The 17,084-nt window shown below is 43.0% G+C and overlaps 1 protein-coding gene across 1 annotated transcript in view; it reads right to left on the bottom strand.

The window, feature by feature from the left end:
* The window catches only part of Tdrd12 (tudor domain containing 12), a 69,882-nt gene that overhangs the window by 28,894 nt on the left and 23,904 nt on the right, over positions 1 to 17,084 (bottom strand). The window contains 8 exon segments of the mRNA XM_042055614.1: positions 2,237 to 2,344; positions 2,681 to 2,741; positions 9,959 to 10,039; positions 11,764 to 11,840; positions 12,376 to 12,470; positions 16,495 to 16,627; positions 16,629 to 16,661; positions 16,663 to 16,686. Coding sequence (XP_041911548.1) covers positions 2,237 to 2,344; positions 2,681 to 2,741; positions 9,959 to 10,039; positions 11,764 to 11,840; positions 12,376 to 12,470; positions 16,495 to 16,627; positions 16,629 to 16,661; positions 16,663 to 16,686 — 612 coding nt within the window.

Raw genomic sequence — 17,084 nt, 5'->3', positions numbered from 1 at the left:
GGGCCAAGTTAAACCCTAAACTTTATTCTACTTTCATCCTTGTTCTTTCAGTTCGCCTGCATTTTATACCTCACACCTACTAGTTATAAAAATATTCTCACTCTTTATTTTCTGAATCTTCCTTTCATTCTAACTTTGTATTTTGAGACAGTTTCATGTAACTCAAGCTATCCATGAATTTCTGTTCTTCCTGTCTCTACCTCCCAAGAACTGAGATGACATCAGTCCCCCCTTAAAGTGTAAGTGTTTTACTTCTTGTACGTTAAGCCATGAATTCATAGGAATGGATCGAGGAGCTCAGCTCTTTTCTATTATCTCTCACAAGCTACTTCTGCAGGGGGAGCAGGCTGGAGCCCAGCTGAACCCAGATATTCTTGCTGGCTTCCACTCCCCACTTCATTTTCCTGTACTTGTTTCAGGAACCAATCAGCTCTCCAGAATGCTTACTATGTTCAGGACACATATTGACACGAACTGTGCTTGTTTACAACAGTGCCAACAGCATGCTGAGCGACCCTGCAGCTTCCTGGTTTGCTGCACTAGTACTTACGGGGCATTCCTTTTTGAACAGTACCCCTTCCCTTGATGTCTACAGTATCACCCTATTTGTAGATTTGCATGTATATGGCCAAAGGAACAGCTACATGCTTCCTGGGGGACCTGGAGAACATATAGGGAGGGAGTAACAGTTCAGTTCCCTAGAAGGCCTGGGGACACATCCAGCAAGCAAGTGATCCTCCTCTCCTTTTGTGTCTGTCACTATGGCCAACTACAGCAAGATCCTAGGTCCAGTTGAAGGGAAAGCCCACCTCCAAGAACAGAAACACAAACAAAACTTCATTACTGTGAAATGGAGGCAGTATCTTCTGTCCTGGGGGTAGTTTTCTGTTCCAGAAATCAAGTCTCATCATGCTGATTTCAAAGTTCTGAGCTCAAGGACTCCTCTGTGTCCCATCCTGCCAAGTTCCTAGACTGCAGGCCACAGCGCTGCACCCAGAGATGTGAACTTTCTGGCAGTCTCTTCTCCCTGAACTGCATTTGGTTTTCTAGGTGAAGGATTATTATCAACCTATCTATGATCACCAGTTTGTTCACATGGAAGAGAGACACTAAAGTCGGCAAGCAGCTCAAAGGGTGAGACAAATCTTGTCATCAGGCTACTGCAGGAAGAGAGGGTGGCAAGCAGGCATTCTGACTGGGGCAGTGACTCGAGCCGCCCACCCCCCTCAGAACAATACAAACTGGTAGTGCACAGTCAAGAAGCAGGTTGGGGATGTTTACTGTCCACCTGCCCTTCCTGCCTTAGTCAGCCATGCTGCCACCTGTCCACCTTTCCCCTGCTCCAGACCTCACAACCTTCCAGCAGTCCATCCATCCTTGAGGTTTGGCTTTCTATTCTTCAAAACCAAACCTTAGCCTTTTTTAAAGTCAGGATGGAAACATAAGTGTATGTAATTTGCCAAGTGAAATCTAAGGATTATTAAAAAAAATTTGGCAAAGGATGGATAAAAAAAATTATTACTCTGACCTGGCAATGTGTTCTAAGCTCCCATTTGAAAACTTACTTCAGCTGGGTGCTGGTGGTACACACCTTTAATCCCAGCACTCGGAAGACAGAGGAAGGCAGATCTCTGTGAGTTAGAGGCCAACCTGGTCTACAGGGCAAGTTCCAGAACAGGCTGCAAAGCTACACAGAGAAGCAATGCCTCGAAAAACCAATAAATGAATGAATGAATGAAAGAAAATAAAAACTTACTTTAGAAAAACTGGGCATGGTGGTGGTTCACACCTTTAATCCCAGCACTCAGGAGGCAAAAGCAGGTGGATCTCTGAGTTCAAAGCCAATCTGGTCTACAAAACGAGTTCCAAGACATCCAGGGCTACACAGAGAAACCTTGTCTCAAAAAACCCAAAAACACTTATTTTAGAAACAGACTGACAATTTCACAACAGGATTTTCTACAAAAGAAATCTGGACTTACAAATACATGAGAAATAAATCACAAAGATTTCAAGAGAACTTCAGAGGCAAGAATTAAGCAATGCAGCCTTAGAACTGTTTATTCAAAATCCTCCTATGGGATTGGGAAATATTGATAAAATGCATGCCTAGAATGCACGAAACTCTGGGTTCCAGCCCATCGCTCTTAGAACAGAACAGAGGAAAACAAAGCGAGCCTCCTGTGTCAGAAAGGCTGGGCTTCCTTCAGGAGTCTGGCTCTAACAACACATTCACCTTCTTCAGATCTGCTGACAGAGGGGATTTCTCCAGGGTCAGACAGGGCTCGATCCTGTTCCGGAGTACCACACCAGGCTGCAGTGTGCCCAGCTTCACCTTCTGCAACTAACCAACACAGACATCAGACAACCATAGCCCCAGGTCTTTCTGGAGTGGGAAGTAGAGTATTAAGGGCTTTTTCCCAAGAGGAAAATACAAGGTCATCATGTAAAAACCTAGGAATACATGCTTCCTGGAAAACGCATAACCCCTCCCACACAAATTAAAGATTATCTGTTCCCCAAATAAAACACCCACTACAGCCATAGCTCTATAGATTCTGCTAAAGCCATGACTTGGGAAAGCCCCATCTAAGGAAGACAAAAGTCTGAGGGAGGAAGGAAGCTTAATAACACTAAGTGTCTGTCTTATTTGACCTTTCATTTTTAGGGTTTGTAATACCTGCTGCAGGTCAGAGATCTCATCAGCTCTCAAAGGATCAGGGTTTAAAAACTGTAGTAATCTGTAAAGCAGGTAAAAGGTCAATTTGAAGAAGAAAGTCATTACATTTTCCCTGTTTTAACTCTTCCCTGTGGAGAGAAACAGTGGTTGTCCACCCCAAGGCTTATCTGTGAAAACACTATCTTGATGGCCTAAGGTTCAAGGGCCATGGAGATCACACCAGTTTCCTGCTTCCCACCCAAAACTTGGGCTGGCATCTGGGCTACCACCCCTACCACCAACATCCTGTACAGCTGTCTGAAAGGGGCCCAGCTAAAGTCTGCTCATGCAGAGAAGGAACTTGAAGGTGCTCTTCATTATCCCAGACCTGTCCCTCCTCATATGGGTAGACGAGTGGTGTCAGCATCAGGGAAGTCACACCATTTTAAGCTGTAACTAATTGGGTAAAATACATGTCTAAATTTAACATATATGTCTAATTTAAATATAACGAACAGGTAATAGTACCCAATTCTCAAGTGCCTTTACAGATCTGAGAGTATGGTGTTTAACAAAAGAACTTCTAACACAGAGACATGCCAGCTCCTGCAGCATCCTATAGCTCCTCCAAGAAGATGCATGGTTGCAAAAGACCTTCTAACTAGAGGCTTGCCTTTGCATATGGCAAAGCCACCCACACAGCAAAAAGCAGCCTTCCACCTCATCAGCTTCCTGGACGCTACACCAGGGTATGATTGTCTCATCCTGCCAAGACAGGTAGACAAAATCCTCCCCCATCCCCACAGAAAAATCTTCAGGCCTCCTGGACTCAGCAGCTAACAGCAAGTACTGCTTCTAAGGCTGCTGTTCTCAAAGACCTCAAAGAAGAGACCTGGGATTGCCTGCATAGCTAAGAAACTGATGTGTCTATGAAGGCATTTTGATGCAATCAGCATACTGAACTGCAACTAAGGAGGGTAGATATACCCTAAATGTAGGTAATCGTGGTAATATTTTTGCTTATGCTCTAACAAATAAAGCTTGGCTGAAGATGAGAGTGCAGAGCTAAGCCACTAGTTAGCCACAGAGGCCAGGCAGTGGTGGTGCACAGTTTTTAATACCAGCACTCAGGAGGCAGAGTGAGATGGATGTCTGTGAATAAGGTGAACCATCCACTCTCCGACACCCATACCAGATACCTTAACCAATTATCAAAGTAATCCTCAGTAATCTGGTCTCAATGTCAAAATATTCTTTAAAAAGATGCTACAGGGAGCCACTACCAACAAAACTGAGTAGAATCTCATTCCACATGTATCTAAGTGTGGCAGATGAAGTTGGAAAGAAATTATGCTTTAAACCTAATTTAAGGTTCCTGGCATCAAGGGACACCCTCAGAGGAACAGAGTGGGTTCTAATCAACACCTAAAAATCCCTAAAAGAGAGCTGTCCATTGTGTTGCAGTTTCTTACAGACTAAAATGTTCATCTTGGAAGAAAGTTTATTAAGATATAAGAGGTTACAGGGAGTTGAAACAACAGGGAGGAAGCTTCAGGACACAGAATTTTTACAGGTAGATAAAACGAAAGGGTGTTCTCTGGGAAGCTGAAACACTCCATCTTTCAGGGACTGTCTTAGGGTTTCACTGCTGTGAAGAGACAAGACCACGGTAAGTCTTATAAAGAAGACATTTAATTGTGGTGCTCTCTTACAGTTCAGAGGTTTGTTTATTAATCTATTGCCATCATGGCAGGAAGCAAGGCAGCATAACAGCAGACATGGTGCTGGAGCCGAGAGTTCTTACATCTTCATCTAAAAGCAATAGGAGTGTCACAGTGAACGAAGTTTGACCATACGAGACGTCAATGTCTACCCACTACAGTGATATACTTCTTCCAACAAGGCCACATCTACTCCAACAAAGCCATAGTTCCTAATAGTGTAACTCCCTTTGGGGGTCATTTTTCAAACCATATGGACACAATTCATAAAGTAACAACTCAAAAGCTTCAGGAATTCCTTGACACTGACCAGATACAGTTGGATCCCCTCCCCAAGCATAAATAAGCTAGAATGATAAAGCGAGAAGTGATGTGAGAACTACAAATTGCGGAATGCCTTTACTGTGGGGAGACAAAAGGAAATGGGATTCAGAGGGAAACAGACTCACGGAAGGAAATGGGATTCAGAGGGAAACACAGACTCACAGAATACAGGACAAGGTGGAAGCCACTGTGTCTCGCTGCTCTGCCCCAGGGAGATATGAACAACTACACAAGCTTGATTCTGCTACAGCCTCCCAAGATTGTAAGCAAGACCCTTCCACTCCCTTATAAGAGATCACATCTACACACAGAAGCCATGATGTAAAGCTGGTACCCAAAAAGCTGTTGGCAGAAAGGAGTTCCCATAACACTTCTCCCTTTTGTCTAAATAAAAAGGTTTTAAACCTAACACAAAACTATATACAATAAGAACAAATATCAAGTATTGTCCAGGAGAAAGAAAAGGTAAAAACATAAACAAAAAATAGAACTACAGCCGACATGAACAACATCAAGCAAGAAACACACTAAATGTCCAGTCTATAGGTAATAGGCAAATAACAGATTACTCCAATAGCTGTCCTATCTTGAGGAGTCTAAGTCTTGTACCTGAAATATCTTAGCTAATATATAAGAGGAGTAGCTGTGACTATCTAGTCTTCAACCTCAACAAAGACCTGGAAGGAAAATTACTGAGTAAGCAGGAAGTACAAGCAAGTAACTTCCAAAAGGTACAAGATATGACAGAAACATCTCACTGTAATATTAGGGCAACCAACTTTGGCTAAGGCCTAGAGTATCTTACAAACCATTTTCAGAAGCAGGAAATTCAAAAGACTGTCCTGCCCTGTCTTGGCAAGGTTCAGTAGTCATTTTTGCTTATATCCTGTTTGTCCAGCATATTGTCAGCAGTCAAGTCAAGGGCATTCTTTATCCAAAAGGCCAGTTTTGCCAAGAAGCAAAGAAGCTCCATGTGGAGTGTTTTTGGTGCCCAACATTCTCCCTGGAATAGACTGGCGCTGCCAGGAGCAGTGGGGTCTCATGTCAACAGAATCCTGAGTTATGTAGTCACGGAAGGAGTAACATGCCAGAGCATTACCAGTAAGCCACAGCCATGTGTTGATACACAGATTAACAGAAATGGGTTAATTTATAGGTAGAGCTGGCCAGTAAGAAGCCTGAGCCATTGGCCAAACAACTGTAATTGCTATTGAGTCTGGTTATTTCATAAGTGGCTGTGGGGACCCAGCAGGAAAGAAACTGGTCCAGGTGGACAATGGGACAGAGAAACCTGCAGCTACACTGGCATCCAAATGTTTCACAAGAATTTCCACATAAAACCTGAGAGAGCTTTTTAAAAGGTTCTGAAATGGAGCCAAGACCAGCTGTAACCCTGGATGAAGGTTGGCTCCTTCTGGATATATTCATCGAAGCCCTTATACATTAGCTCAAGTTCAAGGGCCTCATGAGAAGGCAGCTTAGTTGTACTATTTGGCACTTCTTTGGTTATTTTATGGCTTCTATACAGGGCTTCATGTCCTAAGAGTAGTGTCTTCTGGAAGCATTTGTAGCCTTGTTCTTCCTTCTTTCAAAGGAAAGTCTGGGTTGATGTAGGCCAGCCATTCTTGCTTTCAGGATGTTCACCAGCTGCTAGCACTTCTTGAGGGCAGGTATTGCCAGAGATTTGCTTAGAACTAGATAGCATCCTTGTACTTTTCTTCTTTGAAACAGAACTGTTATTTTGGTCATAAGTTTCTTCTTCCATGAAATCTGCTGTATGATGTGGCCTTTGCAGCAAACTTTGTCCCAGACCTGCCAAGCTACCTACTGCTAAATCCTAACACTGCTGCTGAGATTCAGAAGGCTCTCCTGGTGTCTCAGTGCTCCCACTATGGGGTCTAAGCCACACTGAGAAAACCTATCCCTTTTTACCAGTCAACCTGCAATAGATCGATCCACCTTCTGGGCCACCAATCACGTGGCCTTCCATCTATCAGTGGCAATTGGTGAATGATCCTTTGCAGTTATCTTAAATCCTCCCTGAGTCTCTGGTACTCTTGGAGGTGTAGGTACCTACCTCTGACCATTTCCCTTGGGCAAGGCTTGGTTTTTGCCTTCTGGTTTCATTCAAAAGTCCTGGCACCAGGCACCTATGTTTCCTTGGGCTTTTAGCCCTAGCCCTTGAAGCATGTGTGGACAACCCACTGTTCAGATTCTCCTTCATTTGTTCCTCCCTAAGTCTTGGGATGCCATGGACTTCAAACCTTGGACCTCTCTTTCTACCTGTCTGTCTTCTGGAGATGTTCCTTACTTTACACCTAATGCCCAAATTAAGGGTCTCGAAACTTATTTGTCTTGCAGTTGACTCTGGCCTCAATACCCCTTCGATAAGTAATCCCAATGTGGCCGACTAACAGTACCCTAGATTCCATTATTATCTAGGATCCTTAACAAATACTGCAAGCAATTGAAACGAAAAAAAGAATTGCCATTCCCTATTTCTTTTTCCTTTGCTTGAAGCCCTGTTTTGGTCTGGTGTAAAAATCAGGCCATCGTCTTTACTTTCCTAGAGCTACTACTATGTCTAGAGCGTTTACCTTGCTACCAGACTCCAAAAAGAGATAAACTCACAAAACAGACTTCAAGGTAACTTTTTACTATTCCTTTATTTGAAGGAATTTGTTGTACAATGACTGTGCTCAGTAATCAACCACCTGTGTCTCCTGATGAATGACTGGATAAATAAAAGGTGCGAAGTTTCAAGTTTAAGCTGTAAGGATCTGTCTTAGGGTTTCTAACTGCTGTGAAGAGACACTGTGACCACTGCAATTCTTATACAGAAAAACATTTCATCGGGGCTGGTTACAGTTTCAGAGGTTTAGTCTGTAATTCTCATGAGAAGTATGGCAGCATGCAGGCAGACGTGATGCTGGAGAAGTAACTGAGAGCTCTACATCTTGATCTGCAGGCAACAGAAGTGAACATTGTCCCACGCTGGGCACTGCTTGGCCATATGAGACTTTAAAGCCCACCCCCCCACAGTGACACACTCCCTCCAACAAGGCCTCACCTCCTAATAGTACTACTCCCTATAGGCCAAGCATTCATGAGTCCACAGGGCTGGACCTATTCAAACCACTACAGGATCTAAGAAAATGTTTTAAGATCTAAGAAGTTGTTTTAAGGTGTGTAAATGTAAGTCATATAAGGTCCGAGGACATGAAAGCTTAAGTTATGAGAAAGTGATTTAATAAAATGAATGAAAAATGCTTCCGATTTCTTTCCCTCCATATGCCAGCATTGTATTCAGCGTTCTAACATCAATCAATGGAGTTCTGATAAGCTGCTCATCTACCTCTGCTAAGTGCCGATGACTATTATCAGTCTCAAGCTCAAGATTTTAAATTTCCTTTGGTTGTCTAAGTATAGACTTAAAAGTGCTTCTCTTTGTGCTAAAAACATCTATAATCTATATAAGTCCAGTCTTCTGAACAGAGAGAAAGGAGGCCCAGCTTTCAAGATATATGTTCATACTGAAAATCAAGATCAAAAGTGAGCTTTTCAGCCTGGTCTACAAGAGCTAGTTCCAGGACAGGCTCTAGAAACTACAGGGAAACCCTGTCTCGAAAAACCAAAAAAAAAAAAAAAAAAAAAATGAGCTTTTGCCTTTCTGCTCTACAAGGAGGTCTCTGTCCTCTTTAAGCTCATGTTTTTAACAGCAACAAAAACCCCACATGTATTATTGTTGTACATGTTTATCTATGAAAGTACAGAAATCAAAGAACTACTTGAAGCAATCGGCTCTCCCCTTCCATGATGGAGGAGCCAGGGACTGAATTCATGATTGCTTGGTGGCACCTTTACCCACTGAGCCATTCCACCTGCCCTCTTCTGTCACCCTCATAGGTTTAGGGACTCAAGAGCGACTGTTTCTCTTGAATAACCCTTGCTCCAGTTGGGTTTTAGGCCAATAGTTTTGTAATAATCTTGGTTCTGGCTTTTCGAGACAGGGTTTCTCTATAGTTTTGAGCCTGTCCTGGAACTAGCTCTTGTATATCAGGCTGGCCTCAAACTCACAGAGATCCGCCTGCTCTGCTTCCTAAATGCTGGGATTAAAGGCGTGCGCCACCACCACCACCACCACCCGGCTGCAATAATCTTTGTAAGCCTGTCCTGACTTCCTGCAGTGATGGACTATAATGTGGAAGAGTAAGAAGCCAAACAGATCCTTTCCTCCCCAAATTGCTTTTGGTCATGGTGTTTCATCAGAGCAACAGAAGCCCTAACTAGGACACTGACTTTCTTCAGATCTCTTACCTGCAGGCTCCCTGGAATGTACAGCTGACAAGTCACCCAAGTCACCACTGTACTTCCTACCAATCAGGACTAAGCAAAGAGCACTGAGCAAGATAGTAAAGAAGACAAGGCTTTACAATAGAGGCATGAAGGAGAATAGAGTTTGTCAGAGCTCACTCAATTATCAGCTCAAACTAAATTACAATTTCTAAAAAGTTACTTGTCCCACGGAAAACAGTCACTTAGAGCAGTAAAAATGTCAGGCATGAGGCAAGGAGAGATTCTCTGGGAGGGAATATTAACTACCAGCCCCACGGTGAACCCCACACCAGCCTTCAACACATTTGACTCCTGAATTCTGAGGTGCTTGTGCTAGTCAGAGGCCATACAGGGCATAAGTGACTCTGGAAGGTGTCAGCAGGCTATCATTGCTAACGAACAGAGACAGCATGGTCACCATGCTAAGCTGTCAGTCTGCTAATTACAGAGCAGGCAGGTTCTCACAGGTAAACTGTTTCAGCTGGTAGAGTCTAGGGAAAAAGTCAGAAGCATGGTCTCAGTTTTGTGTATTTAACAAGCATCAAATGAGGTTACTCTGTTGTTAGAGAACATCAGAAAACCAGGAAGGAAACCAAACATCACCCCACCAAAATCAATGGCCATAAAAAGTATACAACTGTACCTAACAGTTTAAAAACTGTCCACCTGGCTGAAGGAACCAGGGTGAGAACGACCCATTACAACAGAACCAAGATTTAACATGCCCCCACCCTGACACAGCTACAGGGGACTTCCTGGATATTTACTGTTTTATGAGAATGGAAATTTGAAGTAAAAATAGAGGTATATTCTTCCTGCTTCTTTTTTATACAATTATTTCAAAGACCAATTCAAGTCAGGGGAATACTAAAGCAAACACACCAATTCCAGCCAAGTGAGCGCGCAAGCGGGGCCTTACTTCACACAGCCGTTCTTCTCATCACAGTCTCTCTTCTCCGTCAACCGCGGCAGCTTCACATTGGGTTTCTGGCTAAACCCACTGGAAACCAAAACACATGAAAAGATTAATTCACAAGTTAATAGAGGCAACTGCTACTGCTATTGGTCGCCCACTAGAGCCTAGATAAGACCCTGCTGATGAGGAAACTACAGGTCTCACTTGCAAGACACAGAAACTGCTGGAGGTCAGGTTCCTGTCCTTGTCTTTGTGCCCCGTGCACCCACCCCATGAAGCTTCCTGACAGCTGGCAGCTGGCCTTTAGCAAAAAAAAACAAACAAACAAAAACAAAACAAAACAAAAACAACCCAAACTAGGCAGAGTGCAATTCTTGGTGGAACAAAGCAACCCAAAAGGAACAGGCAGCCTGCAAAGACTGCCGTGGTAACCAGGAATGAACAGCAATTTCTTTACTAGTTTCCTGACCCCTGCAAAGGCAGAGAGTACCTGACTGTAGACTTCTTGCAAATATTGTTGTGGGCTCAGACTTCTTCCCCCTCCCTCCACCATCTCTTTCCTGATGGTCCTATTTCTCATCTCCCACATCCAATCAAGACCCAGAAGGCTTTGAAACCAGTGTAGTTGTAGGAGCTTAAAGAGGGAGAGGAGAAGACCCTAGGGACTCCTTTTCCCTTAAGAGTAAGAAACCTGCAGACTTCAGAGTTCAACTCCCAGCTGGCTCACTCATCAGTCTGTCTTCTAGACTTGGCAAGGACAAACTAAGGCTTTCACACTACACACATTCAGCAAGTTTCCAGTCATAGGGACTCATTCCTGCCTTGGAGTGCCTCCAGCACTCATGGTCCTACCCCAGGGCCACATTCAATCTTGGTAACTCCAACACTGCAGCTATCAGCAGTGTCCTAAGTCACAAAAGAAAACCCATCAACTGAGCTCAGGAGTCCCTGGCTGAGCACAAGCACGCCAGTCCCAGAGCCACTCACCAATGTCCTACAAAGACCTGGCACTGCAGCCAGCCACAGAAAGTGAGACCCTTTCCTGTAATGTCACTGATATTACCGTGTGCATCTTGAGGACGGGGTTACAGCTGGAGACTTGGGAGAAGACAAGGAGCCATCCATCCTTGGCTTTCTCCAGATTTGTGACCTGCCAGGCTATGTTGCTGTGCCCCACACTTACTCATCCTTCACACAGCCCCTCTGTGCTGCTCACTAGAGGTGCCTTACAGTTAAAACAGTGCGCAACCAGGCAACAAAGGGATTCTAGACCTACTGCCAGTTTTTAGTCCACTCTGTTGCCAGCTAATCAACTGTAAAAAGATATTTTTTCCTTTAAAGTAGTGTATTTTGAGCCAAAATTTCCCAGATCACCTTCTTTTTGGGGGGGTGTGGTATGTCTATCAACCTTTTACATACTTACTGTACATGTGACCTTCTATATTTGTGGACTTACAGTTGTGCAATCAACCAGCCAACCAACAACTGGAAATATTTGGCAAAAACAACTGCATGCATTAAACAAGCAGATATTTTTCCTTGACATTATTCCCCCAAACAATACAGAATAACAACGACTTATATAGTATTTACATTGCATTGGGTAGGTATTAGAAGCCATCTAAAGATGACTTAAACATGAAAATGTGTGATAGTTACATAAAACCATCATGCCACTTTAAAATCTGGATTTGAGCACACGCAGTGTGATATTCTCAGCAGTCCTAGAACTGAGCTCCCAAGGCTAACATGTTGACTATGTACCATCCTAAGGCTCTAGTTTGCTAAACTGAATTTTCAAAACATACCTTGCTGCTGGAATATCTGGATCAGCATATATAGTTATGCCTCTTTTAGTTGGCCAGTATGCTGAAGATTCAATACACTGTAAGAATGGAGGGAAGGGGAAAAGGAGGGAGGGGGCGGATGATTTATATTTTTGGAATCAAAATATAACGGAAATTATTTTCATCACAATCATTCCAGAGTTTCTATGCACGCGCGTGCACATACACACGGAGAATCAAAGCTGGATGGTTATGCCATCACTATAATCATTAGATCAAAATGTCAAACAGCAGGTAATCGGTCGGCATTTACATGAGTGTTTAAAATGTCTTACAATTACTTTCATTTGTCTTTGTCGAAAGAACTGAAAGGCACATTAGAAGTGAAATTATGTGAATGTTCCCCAAATCTAGACAGTCACATATCTGTGTTCAAGGAGCAGAACACCACCTTTTCGAGAGTAGTTACAACTCAGCAGAAACAGAAGCTCAACAAGGGGGAGCAGCTACCTTGTTCCATCAAACACACAACTACATTCTTCATGAATTTCTACATATGAAACACACTTTTTGTTCATAATAGAATATTCATGTCACATGAACTTTATATTCAGTGAGCATCAAACATACAACCTCGTTCATGTGTTTTAAAGGGGGGCACTGCTGCTTCTTCTCAAACAGAACTTTAGGTGAGTCTCTCAAGGAATCCTTGTATTTTTCAGCTTTATCTGCAAAATGAAGATAAAAAGCTACCCTGTAAACTATATAAAATCAGACAAAATAACAAAAACCAAACACATAAGATCGCAACACATGAATTATTATCAAACAGGTTTATATTAAACTTGTAGGGATTAAAATTAAAAATCTGCTTTGGGACTGACAAGACAGCTCAATAGGTAAAGGCACTTGCTGCCAAGCCTGTGACCTGCGTTTGGTCCCCGGGTCCTACATGCAGGGAGGATGGTCTCTATCCTCCACGGCACTCCATGGCATAGTATACCCATTCACATGCACACATACACGCTAATAAATACAATCCAAACATTTTGCGTCAATCTTTTCTTTTTAAATGTGGTAGAAATTCATACACCAGCTTACTAGGATAAAATAATTTTCCCCAATTGGGTAGACTGTACTTTCCAAAGGAGGCCACAATTATGTATCCAATACACATGCTCTTCCTACAATGTATAGGACAATACCACCCCACCCAGGGAGAGTAGGGGGAAAGAAGGAAGGCAAACTGAGCTCAAATTTTCAAGAAGCCAGCTATTTGGGAATTAAAAAAAAAAGCAGCTGCCCTTGACCCCAAACTCCTGGAGATTGCAGAAGCAATCAGCCAGCTGGCTGTAGAGAGACAACAGACCCTGCAGTATCAAACACAGATGTCTAAGGAAAACAGCTAACTGCCCATTCTGCCCCTAATAAAACCCCTTCCCCTTTCCTATCCTTAGCTACAGAAGCCCCAGCTTGAAACCTATACTCTGTATAGGATAGAAGAGCCAGTCAAGGAAAACTGACAATCCCTGAGCAGGAAACCAATCAATCCCTGAGCACCCTGACTTTGAACCCAGAGCTAGTGAACGAAATACGCCCAGGATCTGAAACCTGAGTCAGTGAAAGAAACATTTTACCCCTGAACCCAGAACTAAAGAAACACACTGACTCTGAAACCAGTGTCAAACACACTTTGTCCCTAGAATCAGAGCCAGTGAAAGGAATATGCCCTGGTCCTAAAATTAGAGCCAAAAGGCTAAAAAGGACCAGTGAAACAACTGAAAGAAACACAGTTTGGCCCTGAAGTCTGAGTGCTCTCTGACCCTGACCAACTAAACTAACCAATCCCTGAGCAGGAAAACTCCCTGGGAAAACTCAAGCCTAGTAAGACCTATAGAAGCCCCTCTGCCTGTTCAGTTGTGGCTGTCCTTTCCCACCCTGGCAGAGGCACCCACTCTCCTCCAATAACTCTTTCTCAAAAGAGTCTTGGGTGAAGATCTTCATTTGCTGTGTAGAATAGAAGAAACCTTGCTGGGATGTCCCTAGGTGGCTGAGCAGAAAAACCTTGCTGAGATGTTCCCTTAGGGGGCCTGAGCAAGATTGAGCAGAAAAGAAGAACCTTACTGAGATAGATTGTCCCCCTACACATGCGTGCAAGGCAGAGCAGAAAAAAGTAGTAACTTTTCCCCAAGTTGGAGGAGACTGCTACATTTCTGCAAGGGCTTCGCCTTTAGCCAAGTGTAGCAAAAGAAATAACATCTTTGGCCCCAGAAGAAGCAGATAGCTCTGCTAGGACGTTTCCTTAGGGGAAAAGAGCAGAGCTCAGCTGTAGCAGCTCTCTTGATAAGAGTAGGATTGCTATATCCTGTAAGGAGGCCATCCCCCATCATACCCCAGTTTCAGGTAGCCTGGCTTCCCCACAAGTCAGGACACCTTTCCCTCCCAGGCTGAGCTGTCCTATTGCGGCTGTCCCCTTTAGAGCTGTCCTATTGTGGCTCTAGGTATAACTTGGCTTCCCGATAAGTAGGAAAGCCTTATTGGGAGCTGTAATACATTTGCTTATACTCTGCATTGTCAGTGTGCAGGATCTGAGATGTCATCTTTCAGGTTGATTAAAGCTTCTCTAGCTACTGACGTTACCTAAACTCTTGTCTTTTATTGCTTTTACAAATTTAATTCTTATGCAATGTAACTGGCTCTCACTAAAAGACAGAATCTATATTCCCATCCCACAGACTGGCATAGAAAATTCCCAAAGTGGAAAAGCAAACAGAAGAAAAAAAAACCTGTTTAAACAGAAATTTCCAAGAGCTATTTGTATCAGTTTGAGTGAGTCGCTTAAAACAGAAATTTTATTTTATTTCTGGAGCTTGCAAGTCCAAGATCAAAGTGTTGGCCAATCGGAATCCTGGGGTGATGTCTTCCTGGTGTTTCAAGTGCTGGAGAAGTCAGCTCTGGTTCTTTCTCTTCTAAGGGCTCTTTTAGTCTATCGGAGTCCGACCCTCCCCTCATGGCATCACAGGGCGTCTCCTGAAGACCCTGCCTGCAGACACGGCCACATGAGGGCAGGCCTGCAGCATGAGTTCTGAGGACACAGAACTCAACCCACAACATAGTTTTTGAAAAGAGGAAACAAAATTACTAAGACTCTTAACCAAGGGAGTAAAGGAAGGGAGATTAAGAGAGAAGCAGGGAAAGAAGGAAGAGAAATGAAAGCAGGGCCATGCCTACTGATTCATGGACATCTAGAGGCTAATAAAGGATAGTCCATGTGTTTATGAGCATATCAAGAAATGTAAAGATAGTGAAATGAACAACTCTGTGCTTACAGTTTGATAATCTTAATCAGCGGTTCTCAACCTTCCTAATGCTAGGATCCTTTAATACAGTTCATGTTATGGTGACCCAACCATATAGTTATTTCAATGCTACTTCATAACTGTAATTTTCGCAACTGTTATGAATTGTAATCTAAATATCTGATATGCAGGATATATGATATGTGACCCCTGTGAAAGGGTCTCGACTCCCAAAGTGGTAGGGACCCACAGATTGAGAATCACTAATCTATAGATGAAGATTCCTTAAAGACACAACTTTTCCAAAACTCCCAAACAAAACAGAAAAGGGAATAAGGATAGTAGGCCTTGAAGAAATTGAATTATTAGGAATGTTCCAAAAAAGGGAACTAAATTGAGGTGGGTTCACTGAAAAATTCCACCAAGCATATCAGGAAGAAATGTCACCAACCCACATGCTCTTTTAGAAGACAGAAGCAAAGCAAAACACTTCCAGTTCATCCTACAAGACCTCACTGTTCTGATGCCTGAACCAGAAAGCATTTCAAGAGAATGAAGGCCCTCTATGTCTTACGAACACAGATTTAAAATCCTTTCAAAACATTGACAAATCAACAAAACTATATATAGATGTCACTAAATATAGAAAACAAGCCACACACTAGAAGAAAATAACTGCAAAAGATACATTTGGTAAAAGACTATTACCAAAGCAGATGGAGAACACTTAAGGCCCAAAGCAAAGAGCCTACGTGAAATAGACAAAGATGGGCCGAGGTTATAAAGCTCGGTGGCAGAGCACAGTGAGGCCTGGGCTCACTCTCAGGGCACTCGGAGTATCATTCTGTGCTGCCTATGAGAGAAACCAAACGGGGAGGACTCACCTAGTCCTGCAGCAGGTGGCCCTAGGTCACTGACAACATTCTTACACCATGTATGCCGGAGAGACTGTGCCAGAAAATCTAAGCCCTGTGAGTCTGAAAGAACATACTATATTTCAAAACTAAAACATGAAATAAAGCGGAGCCCTTATTATTTACTTCTGCTCTTGTTCATGCAGTAAAATTATAGGAGACCTAGCAAGAGATGGCAGTCTGAGGTATTAAAATCTAATGCAGAAGTGGAGCATTTAAAACTGCATCCATGAACCACACTAAGCATCATTTGTAATAAAAACTCTCTGAAGTGTCTGAGAACTATTCAGAACCTCACTTTACTGAGCTCTTTAAACCAACATCCTGTCTGGACTTCTTGAAAATGTAGCCCAACATTAACAGAACCGTCAGAATTTCCTGGTCTCCTAAATACAAACAGTAGCAGCTCCAGGACCACAATGCCTGTTGGAGGCTAAGTAATAAATTTGATTATTAAACTGAGTCTAAGTCTGTCTCCAAGTAGGAAAGGGCTTAGACAGAACGTGGTATGCTAAGGATAAGCAACATGAAATACTCACTTTCCATTCCACGACGGTCTTTCCCTTGCATAAGCATTGGCCACAGAGTAAGTGATGGGCTGAGCTTACTGGAGCAGGGCACCGAATTGAGACTGGGTCTGGGCTTCTCCAACGTATTGAGGCTTTTATTTCCCCATGGGTGACACATAATAAGCAAAGTTCTTTGCGGACAAGATCATCATTTACACAAACCTATAAAAATGTAAACATTCCATGAATTACCATTCGAATGGGGGTAGTCAATGTACACAAAGTTAGTATTTCAGACTCAGCTCCAAATTCCTGAAAAATGTTTTATGGAGCATAATCTGACAGAAACAGCTCTTGGTTCCTGCTATGTTAGCTATGACCTAATGATTTTCATGAGAAAATAGTAAGAAGTTGCATGAGATCAGATGTACTGTGGAGGAAAAGGGAGCTAACTCCATCTGGCCAGGTACAGATTTGGTGGGAGGACACTAAGCACACAAGGGGAAAACTGAAAAACTAGATCCCATCAAAACTGAATGCTTAGCCTGGCAGTGGTGGCGCAGACCTTTAATCCCAATACCTGAGAGGCAGAAGCAGGCCTGGTCTACAGAGATAGTTCC

Source organism: Arvicola amphibius, chromosome 8, assembly GCF_903992535.2.
Source record: "Arvicola amphibius chromosome 8, mArvAmp1.2, whole genome shotgun sequence".
Taxonomy (NCBI): Eukaryota; Metazoa; Chordata; class Mammalia; order Rodentia; family Cricetidae; genus Arvicola; species Arvicola amphibius.
The sequence above is the reverse complement of the archived record's forward strand: the minus strand, read 5'-3'. Positions and strand labels throughout refer to the sequence as shown.